This window comes from Sander vitreus, chromosome 7 (assembly GCF_031162955.1).
Source record: "Sander vitreus isolate 19-12246 chromosome 7, sanVit1, whole genome shotgun sequence".
Classification (NCBI taxonomy): Eukaryota; Metazoa; Chordata; class Actinopteri; order Perciformes; family Percidae; genus Sander; species Sander vitreus.
Genome location: NC_135861.1, coordinates 18,014,649 through 18,035,000, shown reverse-complemented (window position 1 = coordinate 18,035,000; position 20,352 = coordinate 18,014,649). Strand labels below are relative to the sequence as shown.

Here is a 20,352-nt window from a genome sequence, read left to right as displayed (position 1 = left end):
GGCAAAGCCTGTTTTTGTATACTCCTGTGTGAATTAAATACTTGACAAAACTGAGTATTTTCTCATTTTATTAAGAACTTTAGTGCAAAGGATCAGAATGTAAAGCAGCACCCAAATGACATCAATATTGCCGTAACGCAGTTCAGCTGTTTTTTTAAGATCACGATAAAAACAATCTAGAAAAATATATGATAGACATTTTTATATTGTTTTGACAATATATATCGTCATATAGCCCAGCCCTAGCCTGTAGATATTGCAAACTGATTTCTGTCAAGAGATTAATATATTAAAATAATGTAATATGCAGAAGCTGTTATGTCACTCCAGTGATAGTAGTAGTGCTTCATGTTTGTTTTGCCTGTATGGCTGCACATTTCTTAAAATTAGATTCAAAATCTGACCCTCTCTAAATCCCTACATAACCTTGAGTTTATTTTTAGATGCAAACTCCTATTTTTAGCCTGGATTTCCCTGCTCATTCTTAATAAAGGTGATTGACAACATTTTTAAAGCAGTCCAAAAACACAAATCAGATAAGTTATCAGTGACCTAATAGAGTGACACTTCACCTGCATCACTCTGTGTATTTCTGACGGCAAGGGTCCAATGTCTCTCTGGCCTTATCACCTTGTCTGAGTCCTCCAGGTGCAAGCTGAGTTATAGGAATCCTAACCGTCACCCATTTCACTCAGGGCTAAGGGTTTTTCCGAACACGTTTGTCAAGTCTGTATATACTAGAAGTAATTTGATATGATTTGACAGCTAATAACTTCTACTTCTGCTCCTTCAACTACTACTGTTACTATACTGCAACGTCTACTTTCACTACTAGCACCACTACTCTCACAAATACTACTAGTGCTATTGTAACTACTATACTACTACTAGTATACTGCTACTGGGGATTGCTTTTTGGGGGCTCAGGCAGTTGCCTATTTTTGCCTAATGATAAAGTCTGCCTATGACTTCCACTACAACCAGTGCTGCCACCGTTATATTACCTCTATGCGTTGTTATGGATAGAAATACCGGATGGATAAATACTGCTACCTTGGCTTTAACCACTTTGGGAAATTTGCTTTATTGCTGAAACTTAGATGAGAAGATTAATACCAATCTCATGTCTGTATGATAAATGTGAAGCTACAACGGGCAGACAGTTAGCCTAGCTTAGCACAAAGACTGGAGTCTTGTCGTTACAGTGAGGGTGCCAGGCAACCAGCAAGGCAAGACTCAAGGAAGTTCCTGCTCCAGGCCAAGAAATAGAAATAGTGAAACAATTCCAATATTCTCTGATTCCAGCCTCTGAAATGAGAGGCTTTCCTGCTTTTCTTTGTCATATATTATTGTAAACTAAATACTATTGGGTTTGTGGAGTTTTGGTCGAAATTTTAACATGTCACATTTGGCTCTTTAGATGGTACTGGATTGGAATTAGGACTTGTATTGGTATTGGTACTGATATTACTTTGCTATAATTTGGTCAAGACAAAGACATAAGAATTTCAAAAACAAGTGATGTTGCCTGAGCTTTGCAGGCAAATTATTGAATGACAAAAGCATTGCTTTGTAGTTTATAAAGTTACACCTATAACCTACCAACATGTATTTAGCATGATGACAATAAAACAAGAAAAAGAAATCTGTTGTGGATGTTGCGTTTGTGCAGGCTCATAAAAGATAATTATGATGCATATTGTGGGGTGTGGTGGTTGACGGTTATATCTACCTTGATGGGAATTATATTTATAACTTTTGCATTGTAAGCAAACATATGATAGACTGATGTCTTGCCACATCATAAAGAATGTGGCCTATTTTGCTGTTTGATTTGTTAGTTATGGATGTGCTTTCATCTGTTTTACATATAATGTTAGCATCCAGAGGGTTAAAAAGGGTGTATGACATCATGTGCTATTTCTCCACCTTGCTGAACAGGTTTCCAGACTGCCTCTGACTATGCTTTTAAAAACCACAGCACACTGTAAATTGTCATGAACAAACAGCTAGTGTGAAGCAATCAATTCATGATCAGATTTATTAAACAAGAATCAAATTATTTGAGTACAGAAGAAGAGCAGTAACCAGATGGTCAGCCTGTCACACTGGTGGGAAATCACTGGCACTATTGGCTCAGCTGCTGCGCTGTTCCAATAAATTTTCTAAAGGGGTTTACACATAAACATGTATGATTGAACACATGCACAAGTACATGTACACATTTTTATAGGTATAGTCCCGAACCAGAAAGAAATAAATGCACCATATTTAGGTGTGCTAATCCTAAAGTCTTCTTATCATTTCAAGACTTCCTAAAGTCTGGAAACCAACCACTGACTTTGACATATTGACCTTCAATGACCCAAAGTTGTTTCCTTGTACACTCTGATAGGTTTACAGCGTTAGGGCCTGTGGTAATATTTTAGTGTGATGCATTTCTACACACAACTTGACAAGTTGTAAATTTACTGATGCTATTCCTGTAAGCACAGTTTGAGTTTTTACACAACACAGGGTGTAAATCCCCGCTGCCTCTCCTATTACATACGCATTATATATCATCAGTCTAAGGAGGTCACAGGCTAGCGACGCTGCCTTTGGATTTATTGTGACACTGCTGATCAAGCCATAAATACCTACAGTATGTCAAAGGCATTTTTTTTACAATATTCATTGCTGTATTGTTTTATTTCTTAAGGTTGAATGTATATCTGCCAACATTTACATGCTTCATCCCAGCATGCATTGCAGGGAATCACCTTAAACAGGTCCATCAGAGGGTTAACACATTTACACAAAGAGCCCCTGACATTCCTGTTCACACCACTGAACAATTAGAGTGTGCAGTTGACCTGATTTGATGTCTTTGGACTGTTTGAGGAAACTCACATGAACACAAGTTAATATGCATTATAATCTGGAGAAATAGGAGCAGCAGTTGAATGGAAAGTATATTCTGCCACTGACAAAGCTTCACCTGCAGGCTTTGATTCCAATTCAGTTGTAATTTCATGATTGAATCACCATCCTTACTTTGAGTTCTGAGGCACTGAGTTTGTGTAAAAGTTTCAGAATGGGTTTACTGTCTCATTTAATTCCAGACCATAAGCCAAAGACATATGTTGGGCTGTTATACATGAGATACATGTTTCTACAGCAAGCTATTTAAGTTTATCAGGTAGAGAAGTTTGTTGTGTTACAGTCAGTGTGTGTCTAAGATTTAGAAAGGTTTGGGGAAATCCCTCAGCTGCACACACCCTGAGAGAAAAATATGCATGTTTCATTGCCAGTACTGGAATCTTTGCTGAAATATTTATACACGTAACAACAACAAAAAGGAACATGCTCACTTGTAGTATATATCAAAAGTGAACAATGAATTAGATCATGTGTTCCTAACGTGGGTGTGATGCAATACCTGTGACTGTTTACTTCCCCACAGTGGTTCATGAAAAGCAAGGAAGCTAATTAAAAAAAAATACTCCATCAGAGTTACAATGATGTTCACAGATTTAAGTGACCGTATTCGACTTTTACTTATACATTATTATTAAATAGTAAGTTAGTTGAACAATTCTCAAAAACTATATTCTAGAAATATTGTTTGGAGTATGGTTTAGATTTATCTCAGAGTCAGATGTATATGTCCATGATGTGCTGAGCATAGTTGATGATGAATAGATGGTTACACTTTATTTTAACCCTCCTATTTAGCAGTCAAAAGGAGCATTACGTGTTTCATAAATGGATTACAACCCACGATAATGTAGCTGTAGCAGATATCAGGTCTTTTTAAGGGTTTAAGTGATAACAATGTAGTTGTCAACAGCTTTAACTCCTTCTGTGAAGCGTCCATAACTGTAAGCTGTTATATAAAATATAGAATGAATGACCATTTAAATGTCCTTATAGCTGTGTATTGTAATGTGATATAAACAATTGATTATATGTTTATATTGTGCTTATTTACTCCGCAGTGCTGTGGGGATAGGTCTGGCAATGCAAGACTAAGTGCTTATAGATGATAAATATAGGGGGTTAAAGTAAATTGTTACTGCCTGAAAGCCAAAGGTCACAAACATTGTCCTATTTGGGTCTTGTGGACATTTCCTTATTGAATAGTGTTCAGCCAACATAAACACATTTCTCACTGAGTCATTTTTTGCAGGTGTTACAAAAACATTTCCCAAGTGTGGAGAAAGGTTTGTGAACTGCACCACATTTAATGAGCACAGAGGCCAAAACAAAAAGTGTATGTATGGGTAAATAAGTACATGACATACTGTACATTACAATGGATTGTAATGCAAATATGTGAGCATAGAGTGGTGTGTGTAGAGTGTGTGGAGTTTTTCAAAATACATTCCAGATGATACATCCATCGTTTAAAACATATAGGTAGCAATACACATTTATCTCATAATCCTATTGCCTTCTGTCTGTGCTCTATCTTCCCCACTTCCTATATTCCATTATCATGCCAAAAATATAAAGCCACATCATTGTCTTCCATGGTACCTCTGCTGTGAATAAAATGATTTAAAAACACAGCTATTAACCGACACAGTTTGAGTCCATGAAATAAAGTTTCACAAGCTAAAAACACTCCCTGAATCTCTAGCTGTTATATGAAATAAACAAACAATCTTCATTAAAAAAATTAAAAAAGAACTTGTGTTGTAAACCACTCCCACTCTAGTACACTCTTGGAGGCTTGGCCAAAAGTGTGCAAAGACTATAAGAGAGGTAACGTCCAGGTGGAGCATGACAGGTGAGGCATTCAGATTTTCATGTCTCCACCCGCTATTGCCTGAGGATACTACTTTGCTGACACAGGAGCATACACCTCTGACTTCACAAGGTAATCCTCGTTGTTGTTGCTCATTTATTCAGGTTCTGAGATGGTCTATTTGTCTTTTGCTGTCATATGACTGTCTATCAGATAAGTTAGAGAAGTATGTGTGACAGCTTCTTTCACTTCTCTGTTCATTTTGTGAATTTCGATTCTGGTGTCTCACAAGTGTGTTTTCTCTTTCCAGAATATCCTTTAAGTATGCTGGCAGAAATGGAGACGGTGAGTCTGATATTATTTTATTTTACTTAGTGTGTATGTTTTTTTTTAATTTTTAGTAAAATCATTCATGACAAATGTTCATACATCTAGATGTTTCAGTAATAGTGTGCTCTATAGGGTAAAAGGTTATAGCCACACATTACTGTTACCTGTGCTGGTGAAAGCACAAACACTTGCATAAATTTGCCAGTCAAACTAAAATACACAGTCACAGTGGTTGTTACCTGGCTCATTTTCAAGACAACAAACACACCGACACACAGCTCAGATCAGGTCAGATATAGTTCACTGCTGCATGTGGATGTAATAAGCATGTGTCATTTTTCTATGCTAGATGGAAACATTTTCATATTACAAGACTGATCACTGCTGTTTATTATTATGTAGAAAATGGATGATTCATAGTCACAGCTCATTTAAAATTGATGAATGAGTGCATCCCTGATTCTTCAGATCTCAGAACACTGTATGATCCACCACAGCACAAAAAGTGCACCACAAACAACAAAAACAACAATGGGTTTTCATGACAGAATAAAAAAAATGGCAGGTGTGTGGTCTGATAATATAACACCTCTGGCTGTGACACGAGATAAATGCCCCACTTCATCCAAAGTGTTTTCTCTCTGTCAGCATCACACAACAGACAACAAAGTGTGTATGATTTCTGAACGCCTCTGTCCTGCTCTTTGTCTGTCAGATGGCTTATGTGACTGAGATCAAGCTGAGTGGAGGTCGGGGGGCCTGGAGCGGAGTGGCTCCCTCCTCCTGCCCTGAGGTGGACCTGGAGGTCATTGAGGAGTACCTGCAGGAGCACTCACTGGAGGTCCAACCTGCACACACACCGTCATCACCTCCGACCACCATGGGGCAACAAACACACACACACTCCCACCAAGGCACCAGGATCATAGGTTAGTGTTGGGGGGTCAGTGATGATGATGATGATGATGATAATGATAATGATGATGTTGGTGCTTGCATATTTGTATATCTTTTATCTGATTATCTTTTGTCTGTTTGTCGGTAGAGAACAGCTGGTCAGGCCAGCATCCGTATGAGTGGCACTGTGGCTCTCACACTCCTAACGAGGAATATGAAGAGCAAGCCCTGCCTTCAGCCTGGCCTAGTCCCCATGAGAGCCAATGGGTGAGTTCAAGGACCTCAGTCTCTTAGTAAATTAAACCTCTTACATAGCTAATTCAGACAACACATCACTGTGTGACACTTTTTGATTGACTCTATTCAATCATTTGTGAATTATTAATATGTTTTTATACATGTTTGCTTCAGAACCACATCGCGTATTACGAGGCACCTGCATACATTGACTCAGACTCGCTGTCCAGTAGCTCCCAGTACCAGGAATACCAAGATTCCCCATCACCATCATCTGACAGGGGATGCAGGAAGGACAGAGACTCCCTGCTTCTTGTCCCACTTTCAGGTATGCGCACACACACACACACACACACACACACACACACACACACACACACACATTTTCACATATGCACTTGAGCACCAAAACTCTCAACAATACAACACTTTAACGTATCAACACACCTAACAGTGTTAAGCCTTCTGTTAGGTTGCTTTTTCACACATACACACACATGTATGAGTCACAGTCACCTCCTGTTTGTATTTACAACTGGTTCCTTCATGGCAGGAAAGAGGAAGGAGCGGTTGTTCCAGTTCCTGTTCGAGATGCTCCAGACTCCATCGATGCGGAGCTGCATCTGGTGGGTCCAATCCTCCTCTGGCACGTTCCAGTTCTCCTCCCAAAACAAGGAGCGCCTGGCGCAGCTGTGGGGCCGGCGAAAAGGTAATCGCAAGACCATGACCTACCAGAAGATGGCACGGGCGCTGAGGAACTATAACCGCAGCGGCGAGATTCAGAAGGTGAAGCGGAAGCTCACCTACCGGTTCGATGAGAAGACGCTGAGAGGCTTACGAGGAGACTCTAATACAGTGTAGAAAGCATGATGAAGAGTGTACATCAGCAAAGAAACAGACTAAACACAATGGATATTTAGATGTTTGTCCCATTAATGTGCTGTCTGTTGATTCTAATTCCATGGGATGTAGAAAACAAATGAATACTGAGTATTTGAAAAGCCAGAAGATAAAAACACTGTAGGTCAGACTGGCATTCAAAATGATGTAAATCTAAAAGGTTATCACATAATATCTACTTTATAAGTAGAATCTATATTGTTCTTAAAATAACAGGTGTGGTTTTCTTTTTTTGGGATTCTGTATTGCAGATATGAAGCAGATACAAGACCGTTTTAAAGACTTAATTAGGTTGTGTGAACAAGCTCTGTTTGTGTAAAAATATCTTCTTTTAAGATGAAATTAAAAATATATATATTTTCGGAATACCTGATATTTTTGTCTGTCTATCTATCTATCTATCTATCTATCTATGAGAGCAAAGATGTATTGTGTCGTGCATATCAGCCAAGCAAACACAGATGTGCTTATAAACTTAAGCAAACACACACACACACACACACACACACACACAAATACACCCATAGCCAAAATTCTTCAGTATGCAAAGTAAGCATGCATTGAACAAAACAGACCTGTTAATCAGTAACATCTACAAAGTCCCCTGACACACAGAGTAGCAGGACACACACACATACACACACACACACACACACACACACACACACACACACACACACACACACACACACACACTGAACACACTTTCGTTGAAGTTGAAAAAGTAAAGCAATTTAATTTTCATAGTCAAATGATGGAGCCACACACATACCTGCTGAAAACTGCATGAAACAGGGGCAGGCCATTGATATTCAATACACATGGGTTGTCATTTCAGCAGAGCTGATTTTTTTCTTTTAGTTCTGGTAATTGTTACAAACTTGTTCTGGTATGACAATGAGTGTTGGAAAGTAACTGCGTTACTGAAGTACTGTACAGTACTGTTCACTAAATTTGGGGTACTTACTTGAGTATTTCCATTTAATGCTACTTTATACTACATTTCCGAGGACAATATTGTACCTACACTATTTGACAGTCTTGGTTACTAATCATTTTGCAGATTTAGATTTATCACATAAAACATATGATCAACTTATAAAACGTGATACCGTATGATCGATCAAACTACCCAACACCATATAGAGTTCAGTCAGACAACTCACGTTTGAAATGTTTATTATAATAGCAGAACATTGTGTTTGGCGGCCAGACTCCGACCTCATCACTCCCAGCAGTATGGGTTTACATGAGATATTGGAGAGTGATGATAAAGTAGCTTCCCCCTGGCCGTAGCCTGCAGGTGGATGCTGGACCACCACGGTGGGGCAACAGGTGCAGGGCAGCAGCAGCATTGACAAGACAGAGATGGGGAAATTGTGCAGTTTAAATAGACCAAATTGAGGAGGTGTGTTTGGTAAATGATACAGGGAGTGAGGCATGTCACGTGTGTACGCAGTGCACCTCGAGTTGGCTGCCTGAACCAGCTCGCAGGCGTCGCCCCATTAGTTCAAATTAGTTCAAAACGTTACAAAATTAAACTGCTGCTTAGAAATAATATAATGTGTATCAAAATATGACACTCTGAAAGAGGACATTTTGATATTTAAAGTACATTTTGCTTTAGTTGTAATTCAGTATTTCTACATTATAATAATACTATTACATTGTAAAATATCAAACTGGCAATATCAAACACTTCTGTTGTGTGAAAAATGTGACATAGCTCATTCAGAAGTCCTCTCCTCTCAGGCTACTGAGACACATTTATCAGAGTGAGAAAGAATTTTCACTCACTGATGAAATACAGATGGCGTCTCCATGGAGTGCATGCCTGTTGTTGTTGTGTGTTGTGTGTGCACACAGAAGCGCATGCATGTTTGCATATAAAAAGCATCTGTTCAATGCAGTTCTGGTCATTTGAAGCCAAGAGCTGAGCCAGAAAGGAATACACTATCTGAACAACAACCACAGGAATATGTTTGACTTAACTTCCCTGTGGAATTCATCCCACCTGCCCACAGCCTTCAAGAAAATCTGCTCAATCAAACTTCACAGCTTCTCTGTCTTCCCTGGTTTCCATCTTCAGTGATGGCTGAATGGAGTTGGGTGGCCTACACAGTACTAGAAGTGTTTATTGCTGTGGCCTGTTGCCTTGGCAATGTGTTGGTGGTGTGTGCGGTGTGTATTGGTATCCGGGATTCCCTCCGGGAGCCCACCTTCTGCTTCCTTGTTTCCCTGGCAGTGGCTGACTTCCTAGTTGGTGTGGCGGCTGTGCCCCTGGCTGTACTGTTGGATGGCTGGGTGAGTGTGACCCCTGACCTGTGCCTACTCCTCAGCTGTGTCGTGCTCGTGCTGACTCAGGCCTCTGTGCTGTCACTGCTTGCTATCGCCGTGGACCGATACCTCCGGTTACATACACCGCTTAGGTGAGGAACACACTCTGACACACTGGTTTACAAGTAGAAAACCTATATGGATATATGGATTTAATCCTCTCTCTTTTATTCATTCTTTCCGTTTCATCCCTCATCCTCAGATACAAAGCCCTGGCCACACAGAGGCGTACATGGATGGCCTTGTCTGTGTGCTGGACACTTTCCTGTCTACTCGGGTTCACCCCTCTATTTGGCTGGCACAACTACTCCTCTCTTGCATCTGATTCCACCAATATATCCTCCTCCTCTTCTGTCATATCTCCACCCTGCACCTTCCTCTCAGTTATCTCCCTCCCCTTCATGGTTTACTTCAACTTTCTGGGATGTGTCATGGCGCCCCTGCTGGTCATGACCCTCCTCTACACTCGAATCTTCTGGAGCCTGCAGGGCCGTCTAAAAGAGAGCTGTCCCCAAGCCGAGGCTTCTCTGCTCAGGGAAAAGAGGCTGGCCTGCTCTCTGGCTCTGGTTCTCATTTTGTTTGCCGGCTGCTGGATTCCTCTGCACCTGATGAACTGTCTGCTGCTGTTTCAGGGTCCTCAAGCTGTCACACAGGGGACACTCTATACAGGCAGGTAACTTTTCTAGTGATTACACAGTCTGAAGTTGGTCATTCCTTTATTTTCATGTCGAGAGATTTGTTCGAAAAGTTCCCCCAGAGGCTTTAAATATCACGTATTTACAGATAAGACTACTTACCAGCAGTTACAGTGAAGTCTGACAGTAACAAATGCATTTTTTCAGGTATTCTCCTGTCTCATGCCAACTCAGCAGTCAATCCTGTGGTCTATGCTTGTCGCATCCCAAAGATCCAACAGGCCTACAGCCAAATATGGAGTCGCTTCATCGTGAGGCTGAACTGTTGCCATGGGGACAAGCAAGCTTGCCGATCAACAACAGGCAGCCGAGCCAATCACACAGAGACGTGTGGATCAGGAGGGAAGACCCTAACAAAGGACCACAGTCATTTTAGGTCCAGTATGTTTGAGGTTTGAGTTCATGGGACTTTGTCAGGAGATTTTAACCCACACAAGAACATCTGACAATCACTGCATCCAACAATCATTTAAGGCTTTATTATACAAAACCAACTGAGGAAATATAGGCAGCCAGGGAGTGTTTTAATTTGTGTGTAGGATTTGGTTTGAATGAAACCCTACATTTGGTCGCCTACCCTTCATCCGCAAACTTTAAGTCAAAGCTATCTCCTGAGTTTCCATTAGAGGGTGCTGTAGACTAACAAACTCACTAGCTGATGTACACAAACCATGAAACCATCAGAGTTGCAGTAGTTGACAAATAAACAATACCAAGATCTCATTCACTGATTTTAGGACAACTGATTTGAGGCAAGTATGACTTTATTGAGATGTACATATTTTTGTAATTTGACATCTTCAGTTAATTTATCACTAACCTTTTGCTGCACATATCTACTTGCTCTTTTCTAAATAATCTATGAATAAATGTGATACTACTACGAGAGTGTGTTGAGCATTCATGAGTGTTCAGTGAGCTCCTCAGGGAAGGCAATAGACTGTATAGTTATCACCTGAGCAGGGTGCAATCCCACCCACCAAACTATACAACCTACTACCTCACCCTGACAGAGCTCAAATCAAACACACCACACGTTCACGTCCTGTTAGGGAAGATTAAACCTAATTTACCTGCTCTAGCAAAACAATGGTTGACACGGTGCATTATGTTAATTGCTGCAAGCGGACATTTTAATTGGACGACATGATTTTCCATCTGGAAATGACAGTCGGCGAGTGGCTGACTCAGCTGTCTCCTTGGGAAAGACAGTAGATTGTATAGTTATCTCAAAAAGAGGTTATATAACCCCACAACTATTCAATCTACTACCTCAGCCCCAAGGACAGCATCCACGTTGGTTCTGCTTCAAAGATCCACAGAGGTAACTGTCCTGCAATGGTACAAAGAAAAAGAGACAGAGAGGGTTATCTTAATTAACTATTGTTTCCGTAAAATACATGCAAGATAAAACTGCATTTTTGAAGTGTATATGCGCGTTACATTTTCAACTGATGTGTTCAAATTCAGTCCCAGCACAAAGGAGTGTAATCGTATCTTTAGATTTATCTCTGTGTCTGAATCTTTGTTTTTGTTACTGGAATTGATTCAAAAATCATGACTTATGGCTAAAATCTGCTTCATGAGAAACGTCTATCACTTCTTAAAAAAAGAAAAATGCACATATTGGCACATCCTCACCGATCAACCAAGCTTCTTTTTCTTTTTCTTTTTTTGATGCGGAGCCAAATGTCTTAGGAAATCCGTTCCATTAAAATGAATCAAAGACAAATAATTTAATGGTAAGCAGACATCGGAAAGTGAGAGCACTAATGTGTGAAAGCCTAACAAACAACTCACTGGCTTCCTGAGACTCTGGCATGTGATCGACAAGAGAAAAAGAAAAAAAAGAGCTGCTCGACTCTGTGCCAGGAATTCGTTTCCGTTTTTGCCAAAAACTGAGCTCATTCCAGTGGGCTATCCCTGTGTAGGCTGGCTGCTGCTTCTCAGATGGAGGTACACACACAGATGCCTGCAAATATGGCTTCCACCAGCTGCCTCTGATTGAATACAAGGCTGGGATTCTGCCCCCCAAAACACAACAAGGAAACACAAAATGGCGTCGTGCACATCGGCCATTTTAGGTCTGCTTAAAAACACTATAAGGTCTACCTTTTGAGGGGTTTTCGAGCTGTGCTGATGAAGAAAGAGCGGCTGTTCTATCGACGGTGATAGAGAATGAATCTTGTGTCAAGCACTGAGACGAAGTTAACAACCGATGACACGTTTACAGTCACAATTACAAAGTAAGATTGCAACTCAAACAATACTTATCAGACAGCCAGAAAGTTCACAGAGAAAAGGCATCAGATACGGAATGTTACTGGTACCATTAACTGTTAAGCTTCAGGTCGATCAAAAATTAGGCACTGAACAGGCAGATTGTATTTTTGAATTCCTAAACTTATATTAATCTCACTAAGAAAGACTTGGCTCATCCTCAGGCAGCTGACTGCTAAACTCTTCAGGGATTAAGGTAGGGATGGGCCAGCAGGTTAACATGGCAGTGACTGAAGGGTTAATGAGTGCCAGACTAAATGCCAAAACTGGGCCTCAGATAGACAGAGAAGGGGTTAGGAGGTACACTGCTTGCATAAATTAGCATACAGCCACAACCCCTGAGACTTGGTCCAGACCAGCCAATAGTTAGCATGCAGTAGACCCTGCTAGTCTGATTACAGAACACCAGACAGACAGAAGGGGGTGTGTTGGCATGATGCCCAACTCTGCCACCGCGCAGTGAGAGATCTACGAGCTCTGTTTGGTCGCCAAGAAACGTCCCCTGACTGGAGCTGTATTTGGAAGACAGACTATTAGTGTTATGACACAATGTACTGGGGGGAAATGGGTCAAAGTAATGAAGTTTAACAGTAGAGTAAAAAGATGTTAACATTAAGTGCTCGTGGGGAATTCTGTTCTTCTGGGTTTATTGCGAAAATTGGCGTCCCATTTCCTGCACAACTCCCGACTGTTTTGGAAGCACTGAGGCCCAACTCAGTCAGTCATGTGAGCTCTGTCGGGCGCTGTTGTCTGTGATCGTGGACTTTGTCAATGGCACATAAAAGGGGCACACATGGCTCAGCTGGGGCAAATCATTTTCTCTGTCAACATCTCCAAAATAAATGAGCCTCCAGCCAGTGGGTCATCTGAGAGGATTTTGAAGGAAAGATGAGGAAAGGAAGAAATGTGGCCTATTGAGTTAATCTCATCCGCCTATCAGACAGTCTGTCTGTGCATCTGTCTCAGCAGAATTATGGTTAAATGATAGTACATTTATATTAGCAGTATTCTGTGTAAGCCAAGAAACACTGAGCTTGTCCTCTCTTTCCCTCTGACAACGCTGCTCTGCTGTGACCAACCAGGATATGTTTTTCTGGAGACAATTTCCTGCTTAAGTATGTTAATCTTTCTTTGGATGACAGTTACATATGTTTCTTTTGGGTTTTCCAAAAAAAAACATGTCAGTTGTAGCACAGAGAGTTTCTTTTTTAATGACAGACAGATGTACAGAGACAGTATCTATAAAGCCAATACCTGATTCTGTTTCAGACATGCAACATCCAATATTTGTTTTAAATACATTAATTTTTATGATACCACCACAACTATGAAATAGGCGGGCCTTTTAAGAAGAAAAAAAAAATGAACACCTTCAAAAAAGACAAGATGTTACAATCAAATTAGTTAAAAGAAGTTAAAAGAACAAAATCAGAATTGCTGCTAAACTGAATTACCAGTGTTTATTTACAGCTTTCACAAACTTCTAACATCAACCTGCTGGGCTATTAAAGCACACAGAAAACCACCACTACTGCGCTATCTTTAACAAATCCAAACCCATGCGAAAATTAAGATGAAAATTATCATGGAAACAATAGGCCGTTTCGTCAGATTCATTCCTCACCCAATACAAACGACGTAAACACACAAATGAATCAGCGAATCCCCAAACACACGCAGCACACTCAGTTGCCAACAAAACTCCTCCGAATTGGAGCAGATTTTCACAGGAAGCAGAGGCAGGGAAATACCTATTGGTTTGCCTGGTCCCTTGGTCCGCAAGATGGGATGAATGCTTGGCAGACACAACGGAGGGGGCACCACACGATTGGTACAGGTTCTTGTGTGTTTCTCTCTCTGAGCTTTGTGCCAAGAATGGGCAGTGTCTGTGCGCCAGGCAGAATTTCAATGAGGGAGGAAGGAGGTGGTGATGGTGGGCAAAGAGAAGGAGGAGCGGTGCGGAAGCTGGAGTTGACACAGAAAGTATGCCATACAATAAATGGCAGGTCGAAGAATTTCCACAGTTAAAAAGATGCAAACGGATGTCTTGTCTTACCTGTGTCCAGTCTTACTCTGGAGAAAAATTGTGTCCAGGCATCTGGCAGATATAAGTGGGCTGATCCTCAATAGAGCGCTATGGTGATTTTATCATACCTGCTTTTTCACCTTCCCCACTCCCTAAGGAATGCCTGATTCCTACATTAAATGAACGAAGGATGAGAGCACTGAGCCTCTTCCGTCCCCACTTGGCATTGTGCCCGCACTGATGTTCTGTATACCCTCATTAGCCAAGCGCATACACACAAGGCTCATGCTCACGAGTATTCATGTATACAGAAATACGCTGCCATACACGTACATATATATGTACTCACACACAACCACACACTGGTAAACACAGCACAGTTGCTTGACCTGTGCACATGAAAGAAGGTCATCCTATCTGATCCTGATTTTACGAAATGTTAATGAAATGAAAATGCTTCTAGTCCTTTGCCAGCAACTTCTCTGTTTTGCAAGATGGAGGGCTGCACACACAAATGTCAGGCTTACAGGCATAAGAGCTAGGTAAACAGGCAATGTGTTTGATGAAAAGATAGCATGACCCAGATAAGGCAAGAGTATAAAGGAGCCATTGTGTTGACTATCACAGTGTCCAACAATCATTTTAACCAGATACACACACAGAAGTGAAGCCAAGTTGAATAACCATGTGATATAATAAGGTGAATAAAAAGGTGGCAGGGCACACACACGCATTACACTTTTGTAAATCACCAATTTTAAGATCTATACTTCTCAGGTTAGTTTGTCACAACAGTAGAAAACAGAATGAGTCCGTTTGTTCAAGAGAATGAGAGTTATTAGTTGATAAACGAAAAATAGGACAATTTCTGAGTCACTGGTGTATTAGCTAAACTATACCCTGCAATTACCCAGATGGCCAGATGTGTATCTAAAACCTCTGAATGAAGAAAATGCAGATCCAATGTTTCTTTCCTCCCCTTCATTTTCTCTCTCTATCCCCTCTGCTCTTTTCCACTTGTCTATGCTTTTGCTAATGTGCTGATAAGATGTGTGGTTACCATGGTTTCAAATGTTTCTGATGGCTCAGATGCCTGGCCTGGCTGGTATGTTGCTACACGCCCACGTTAGAGCATTCACTAATGCCACACAGAGCAGGCCATACACACATGCATGCATACATACGTGCAGGGTGTGCTAGCACATTTGTGTGCATGTATACAAAGAGTATGCGTGCAAGAGTGCAAAGTGGTATATGTCAGGACGAAACAGCTGCAGCTTCCTGCATGAGAAGAGAAACTTCCTGTTGCCTCGCTGCAAACTGCGACTGGTCAGCCAAGATATCAACCAATCAGCTATGTTGAGGCTGAATGCAGGAAGTTAGCCTGACTGCCTCTAGGAGAAAAACTCAGAAACACTATGAGGCAACACGATAAGTTCATCTGAGGATAAGAGAGGGGCGGGGAAAGAGCTCTCCCACTCCTACCTCTCTTTCTGTCTCTGTAACCCTTGTTCGCTCTCTTTTTCTACAGCTTATTTCTTAACATTTTCCTCTCGTCACTGTCACACGTCGAAGACTTGTAGACAGGTTCTTTTGGTTCTTTTTTATGAATTTAATTCGCTGCTGAATGCAAAAGCTGATTGACTTTAAATGACAGAGGCTGATGTAGGGGAATTAGGAGTAGTATATCAACAAATTGTGAGGGGCATGTTGAAAGGGTCTGCCCATATTCTCTGTTTCATAAACACGTGGCACTAAGGCGCCATCTTAACACCAACACGTATTTAGATCAAGATACAGTACTAACAATAAGCAGTCCAGTTACAGTCCTAATTGTACATACAATATGCAGATATTTTAGATAGTTCAATCTGTATTAAATTTCCTGTCTAGAAGTAGGTTAAACGATGAAGTTGATTAATTTACATATCCTGTATTATCTAATTCAGAGAGTGCAACATTGATATTATGCGTTTGTTTCATGGCATTCTGGCCTCTGACATGAGACTGTAATCAAAATATGCAGTGTAATATGAATAATGTGCTGAGTAAGATACATATCAATCAGACAAATGCTACTATTTAAGTTTTCTGTTTTTTCAACAGACGGGCCACACTGGTGAAATTAAATCAACAGCCTTACTGACACTGAGAAAGAACTGACATTAAACATTTCTTTACAGCGTCGTCTGTTTGTTTGTCCTAACTCAGTTTCATTTCTGCCTCAGTTTCGTCTGAAGTGCAAAGTATCATATACAGTAGTCTATGAGGCAGTATGTCAAGGGAAACATTAAAGATACCACCTTTTAACAAATTGTCACACCTCTAGATCAAAGAAAGATAATCCTACGCACAAACAGGCATGTTCCTGTGAAGCAACTGCCACATATCTGAGTTTTAACAGTGGCAGAAAGTGCAAACAGCGTGTGAAAGGAAACAAAGTCAATATTGTCCTCATACTAGCTGTCATAATGGCTCTGGATGATAAGAGACCTGCCAAGTGGCTCACTTGGCCTGTAGGACAAGCTACATTGACCTGAACACAACAACAGCTCGGTCGACCCTCTGAGGTCAGAAAGTAACCAAGAAGGCCTGTCCTTACCCCTGCTAGTCCACAAAGAGACACCTGTTCAGTACGGAAAGCCACAGAAAGACTGTTTACCACCCTGTCAGAGCCTGCTGTCCTAGAGCAGAGGGGAGAGGAAGTGGGGGACAAGGACAGAGATAAAAGAGATAATGGAAGCAGGAGAAAGAAGATGGTCAGCAGGGAGTCAAGAAGTCCCTCTGAGCTCTAGAAAAGTTTCTCCTGTTATGTCCATTGAGTAAAAATGGCGGCCAGCGGAGTGCAGCGTGGCAACTGACGACGATAAGACATTTACAGGAAAAATATCATGATGAAGGACAGAGAAAAGGGTGAGAGGAACTGGAGGAGAAAGATTATAGGGCTGTGAAAAAGATGGGAAGAGGTGTCGCAGGATAAAAAAGAAAAATACCTGGAGCCTGTACGTGAGTGGCGGGCTGGGCCGGAGGACTGGAGGAGAAGAGGGCCGTGATGGCGGGAAGAAGGGAAAAGAGAGGAGTAGAGCACACCCTCTGAGAGCTACACCCCCTTCCCACAATCCCCTCCTACTGGCGTGAGTGCGTCTGTCCGTACACTGGGTGACAGAGGGACGTCTGCTCTCACACAGCCCTATAACACATACACAGAAAATGCACACAAGCCACAGTATCAAACGCACTGAACACAACACAAGAAGACTCACAATAGACTCACGTTACTTGCAGTTACGTATGACCAAAACGGTGACAAACACAGACGGAGGACACTTCAAAACACAGATATAACACATAATCAATTCGCCAGCCTTTGGTTCGCCCTCTGCTCTGCCCTGTGCTGTGTTTGCCTCAGTCCGCCTGCCCACTTTGGCACTGCTGCCAAGAGGGAAGGGGAGAAAAGGGAGGGTAGGAGGGTGGGTGTAGAGACAGAAAGAGGAAGGGAGGGACGTGCTGTAGTCAGAGAGAGAGAGAGAGAGAGAGAGAGAGAGAGAGAGAGAGAGAGAAGGAACAGAAAGAGGAGGAGTCAGAGAAAAAGAGTTAAGAAAGAGCGTAAGACAGACAGACAATAAAAAAGAAAGAGAAGAAACTGTCGTGAGCAGACGAGGTGACACAAAACAGCTGGAGCACTCTGATAATTTGTACGTTAATCATCTAACATCCAAATCACACCTCTCACCTTGTGCTGTACTTATTCTATCCTGCAGCAACAGACAGATGGCGAGCGAGCAAGCACTTCTACCATATTGTTCATATCACCATATTTTACAATCAATTGATCAAAAAGTTCTCTTGCCTCAAAGAGGAGTCTCTTTTTTTGACAACTTTATTCTGTCTGCTTTTCTCCGCGTCTCCCTCCATCCTTCTGCACATTTGTCCTCTCCCTCCATCTGGGATAATATCTGCCCTCCTCGGTGGGAGGGGTTTGAGGGAGTTTAGCTAAATGAATCAATGAGCGAGGAGGGTGGATATTTCAGAGAATGTCACTTTTTTTCTCTCGCTAGCCGTTGGCATCTTTCCCAGGTCTCCCTTTGCTTTCTCACACCAGCAAGAGAGTTGAACACCAATGCAGCTCTTGGATCAGCGAGCTGTCGCCTCTAGATGACCCCAATCATTAGGAGAGAAAACATAAATCCATCTGTTCATAAATGGCCGACCTTCTCTATAACCTGCTTGTGAACCAATCACTAACGTTTGAGTGGGTATCCCAAGCCGAGCCAACCAATCAGAGCTCACTTCTGAGCTGATGTCATTTTCAATATGCAGACTGTACTTCTAAAAAAAAAAAACAGGAATACTTTTTAAATTGGAAATGTTCTCTTCTTTCAAACTTAAATCAACCACCTGAAGACAAAAAAACAAGCTTTTTTTTGTCTTTGGTATTTTAAACAGTTAATTCCTTGTTGCAGCTGCTGTAATACCTGAGTTATTGAGTCCTCAAACTGACCAAACACACACACACACACACACACACATTATTGGAGGGTTCTCCCAGTCCTCAAACACTTACCGTGGAGACAAAACAGACCACAATAGTCCAGCTTCTCTGCTTAAACTCCACATGAGTCTTTTCTCGAAGATAGGACAATGGACACACACATCCACACACACACACACACACACACACACACACACACACACACACACACACACACACACACACACACACAAACACACACACACACACATGTGGTGCGAACAATCTGGTTCTTCCATGGAGGCTCAGATTCAGCCAGCAGGTTGGACAGCCCCTCAACCTGACGTCACGTCTCCTTTGTTGTTTATGCATTTATTTCTCTCCTCAGCTGAACTCTCTGAACCCAAAGTCCCCCCCCCCCCCTCCTCCCCTCATGTCCTCCAGCCCTACACTTACACCCTGCCAATTAAGGCGGGCAAATACAGTATGGCTTTAACAAGGAATGAGAAGAAAACAGAGAGACAGACATACAGACAGACACAGAGAGAAGAGAGACAGGGAGGAAAGAAAGGAGCTCAGATGTCTCTCTCACATTTTCTTTTCCTCCTTTTCTTCTTCGATCGCTCCCTGTGTCTCTCTTCCTGCTTGGCTTGTAAAAGTTTCAGCTGCATGGCGGGCCGGCCTCTTTTGGCAACCGTCCAACTCTTGACTCTCCTGTCCCCTTGCAAGCGAGAGAAGGCAGGGAGGACAAATATAGTCACAGCTAGACTGTAGGCCTACTGTACAGTTGCAAATGAAGAATGCACAGCGACCATTTTTATTTCATACAGGAAGAGAGAGGTGTGTGACATTCCTTCAGCATTTATAATCAGCAACAGTGACACCGTAGATCTCATGTAAAATACAAGCTAACCATGGCTCGAGACATCAAGCAGAGTTTCAAATGGCTGTGCCACAGTTGTGATGTTAGTCTGCCTTTAACTGAGTTTGACAGCTGAGTCTGATAACAGTGTGTTTTGGTGCTCACGCCCAGTTCACACAGGGACACTTTGTTATCTCTCCTGGTATCAATAACACGAGCAGCTCAGCTGCTTGTGTATAGACAGATTTGCACATGCACACGAGAACATTAGAAACGCCAAATATTTACATTACTTTAAAAGATAAAGCTAAGTGGGCCCTCTGTTGCATTGCATAAGTACAGGCAGGCACACACACATGAACATTGTTACTGATTTACTCCCCTTAACTTGGTGCACAGGGGTTTAGATACTGTAATGTTGACGTAGTTTATCAGTAAAAGTGGCCTAATCATTTAATAATTATTTTCTCTAAGCTTGAATTTACTTATAATGCTCTCTGAATTTGCCTAAACAGAGGACTAATTAAGCCATTAATGTTTTGATAAATCAATAATGAAATAGGCTTTAATAAACGGTTTCTTACT

General features: G+C 41.5%; 3 protein-coding genes across 9 annotated transcripts; 2 read left to right on the top strand and 1 right to left on the bottom strand.

The window, feature by feature from the left end:
• The first annotated feature begins 4,603 nt into the window (after positions 1 to 4,603).
• Positions 4,604 to 7,469, top strand: LOC144520951 (uncharacterized). The gene is made up of 6 exons (XM_078255084.1): positions 4,604 to 4,864; positions 5,043 to 5,077; positions 5,778 to 5,991; positions 6,108 to 6,226; positions 6,371 to 6,524; positions 6,750 to 7,469. The coding sequence occupies exons 1-6, from the start codon at positions 4,768 to 4,770 to the stop codon at positions 7,055 to 7,057; spliced, it is 927 nt and encodes a 308-aa protein (XP_078111210.1). The 5' UTR covers positions 4,604 to 4,767; the 3' UTR covers positions 7,058 to 7,469.
• Positions 7,470 to 8,910: 1,441 nt separating this feature from the next.
• LOC144520954 (adenosine receptor A1) lies at positions 8,911 to 10,527 on the top strand. The gene is made up of 3 exons (XM_078255087.1): positions 8,911 to 9,525; positions 9,636 to 10,102; positions 10,276 to 10,527. Exons 1-3 carry the CDS (start codon positions 9,188 to 9,190, stop codon positions 10,524 to 10,526), a joined length of 1,056 nt encoding a protein of 351 aa, XP_078111213.1. The 5' UTR covers positions 8,911 to 9,187; the 3' UTR covers position 10,527.
• A 347-nt stretch (positions 10,528 to 10,874) lies between these two features.
• LOC144520952 (uncharacterized) lies at positions 10,875 to 19,613 on the bottom strand. 7 transcript variants are annotated; one of them, XR_013502269.1, is made up of 4 exons: positions 19,498 to 19,613; positions 17,428 to 17,624; positions 17,037 to 17,118; positions 10,875 to 11,461 (listed from the first exon to the last, which is right to left on the bottom strand). XR_013502269.1 is itself a non-coding variant. In XM_078255085.1 (3 exons), the coding sequence occupies exons 1-3, from the start codon at positions 19,574 to 19,576 to the stop codon at positions 14,314 to 14,316; spliced, it is 336 nt and encodes a 111-aa protein (XP_078111211.1). In that variant the 5' UTR covers positions 19,577 to 19,613; the 3' UTR covers positions 10,875 to 14,313. The 7 variants fall into 7 exon arrangements, 1 of the variants encoding a protein (XP_078111211.1); XR_013502271.1 differs by lacking the exons at positions 17,037 to 17,118; positions 19,498 to 19,613 and adding an exon at positions 18,999 to 19,170 and having other exon boundaries at positions 10,875 to 14,373; XR_013502270.1 differs by lacking the exons at positions 17,037 to 17,118; positions 19,498 to 19,613 and adding an exon at positions 17,709 to 17,856 and having other exon boundaries at positions 10,875 to 14,373.
• Positions 19,614 to 20,352: the final 739 nt, after the last annotated feature.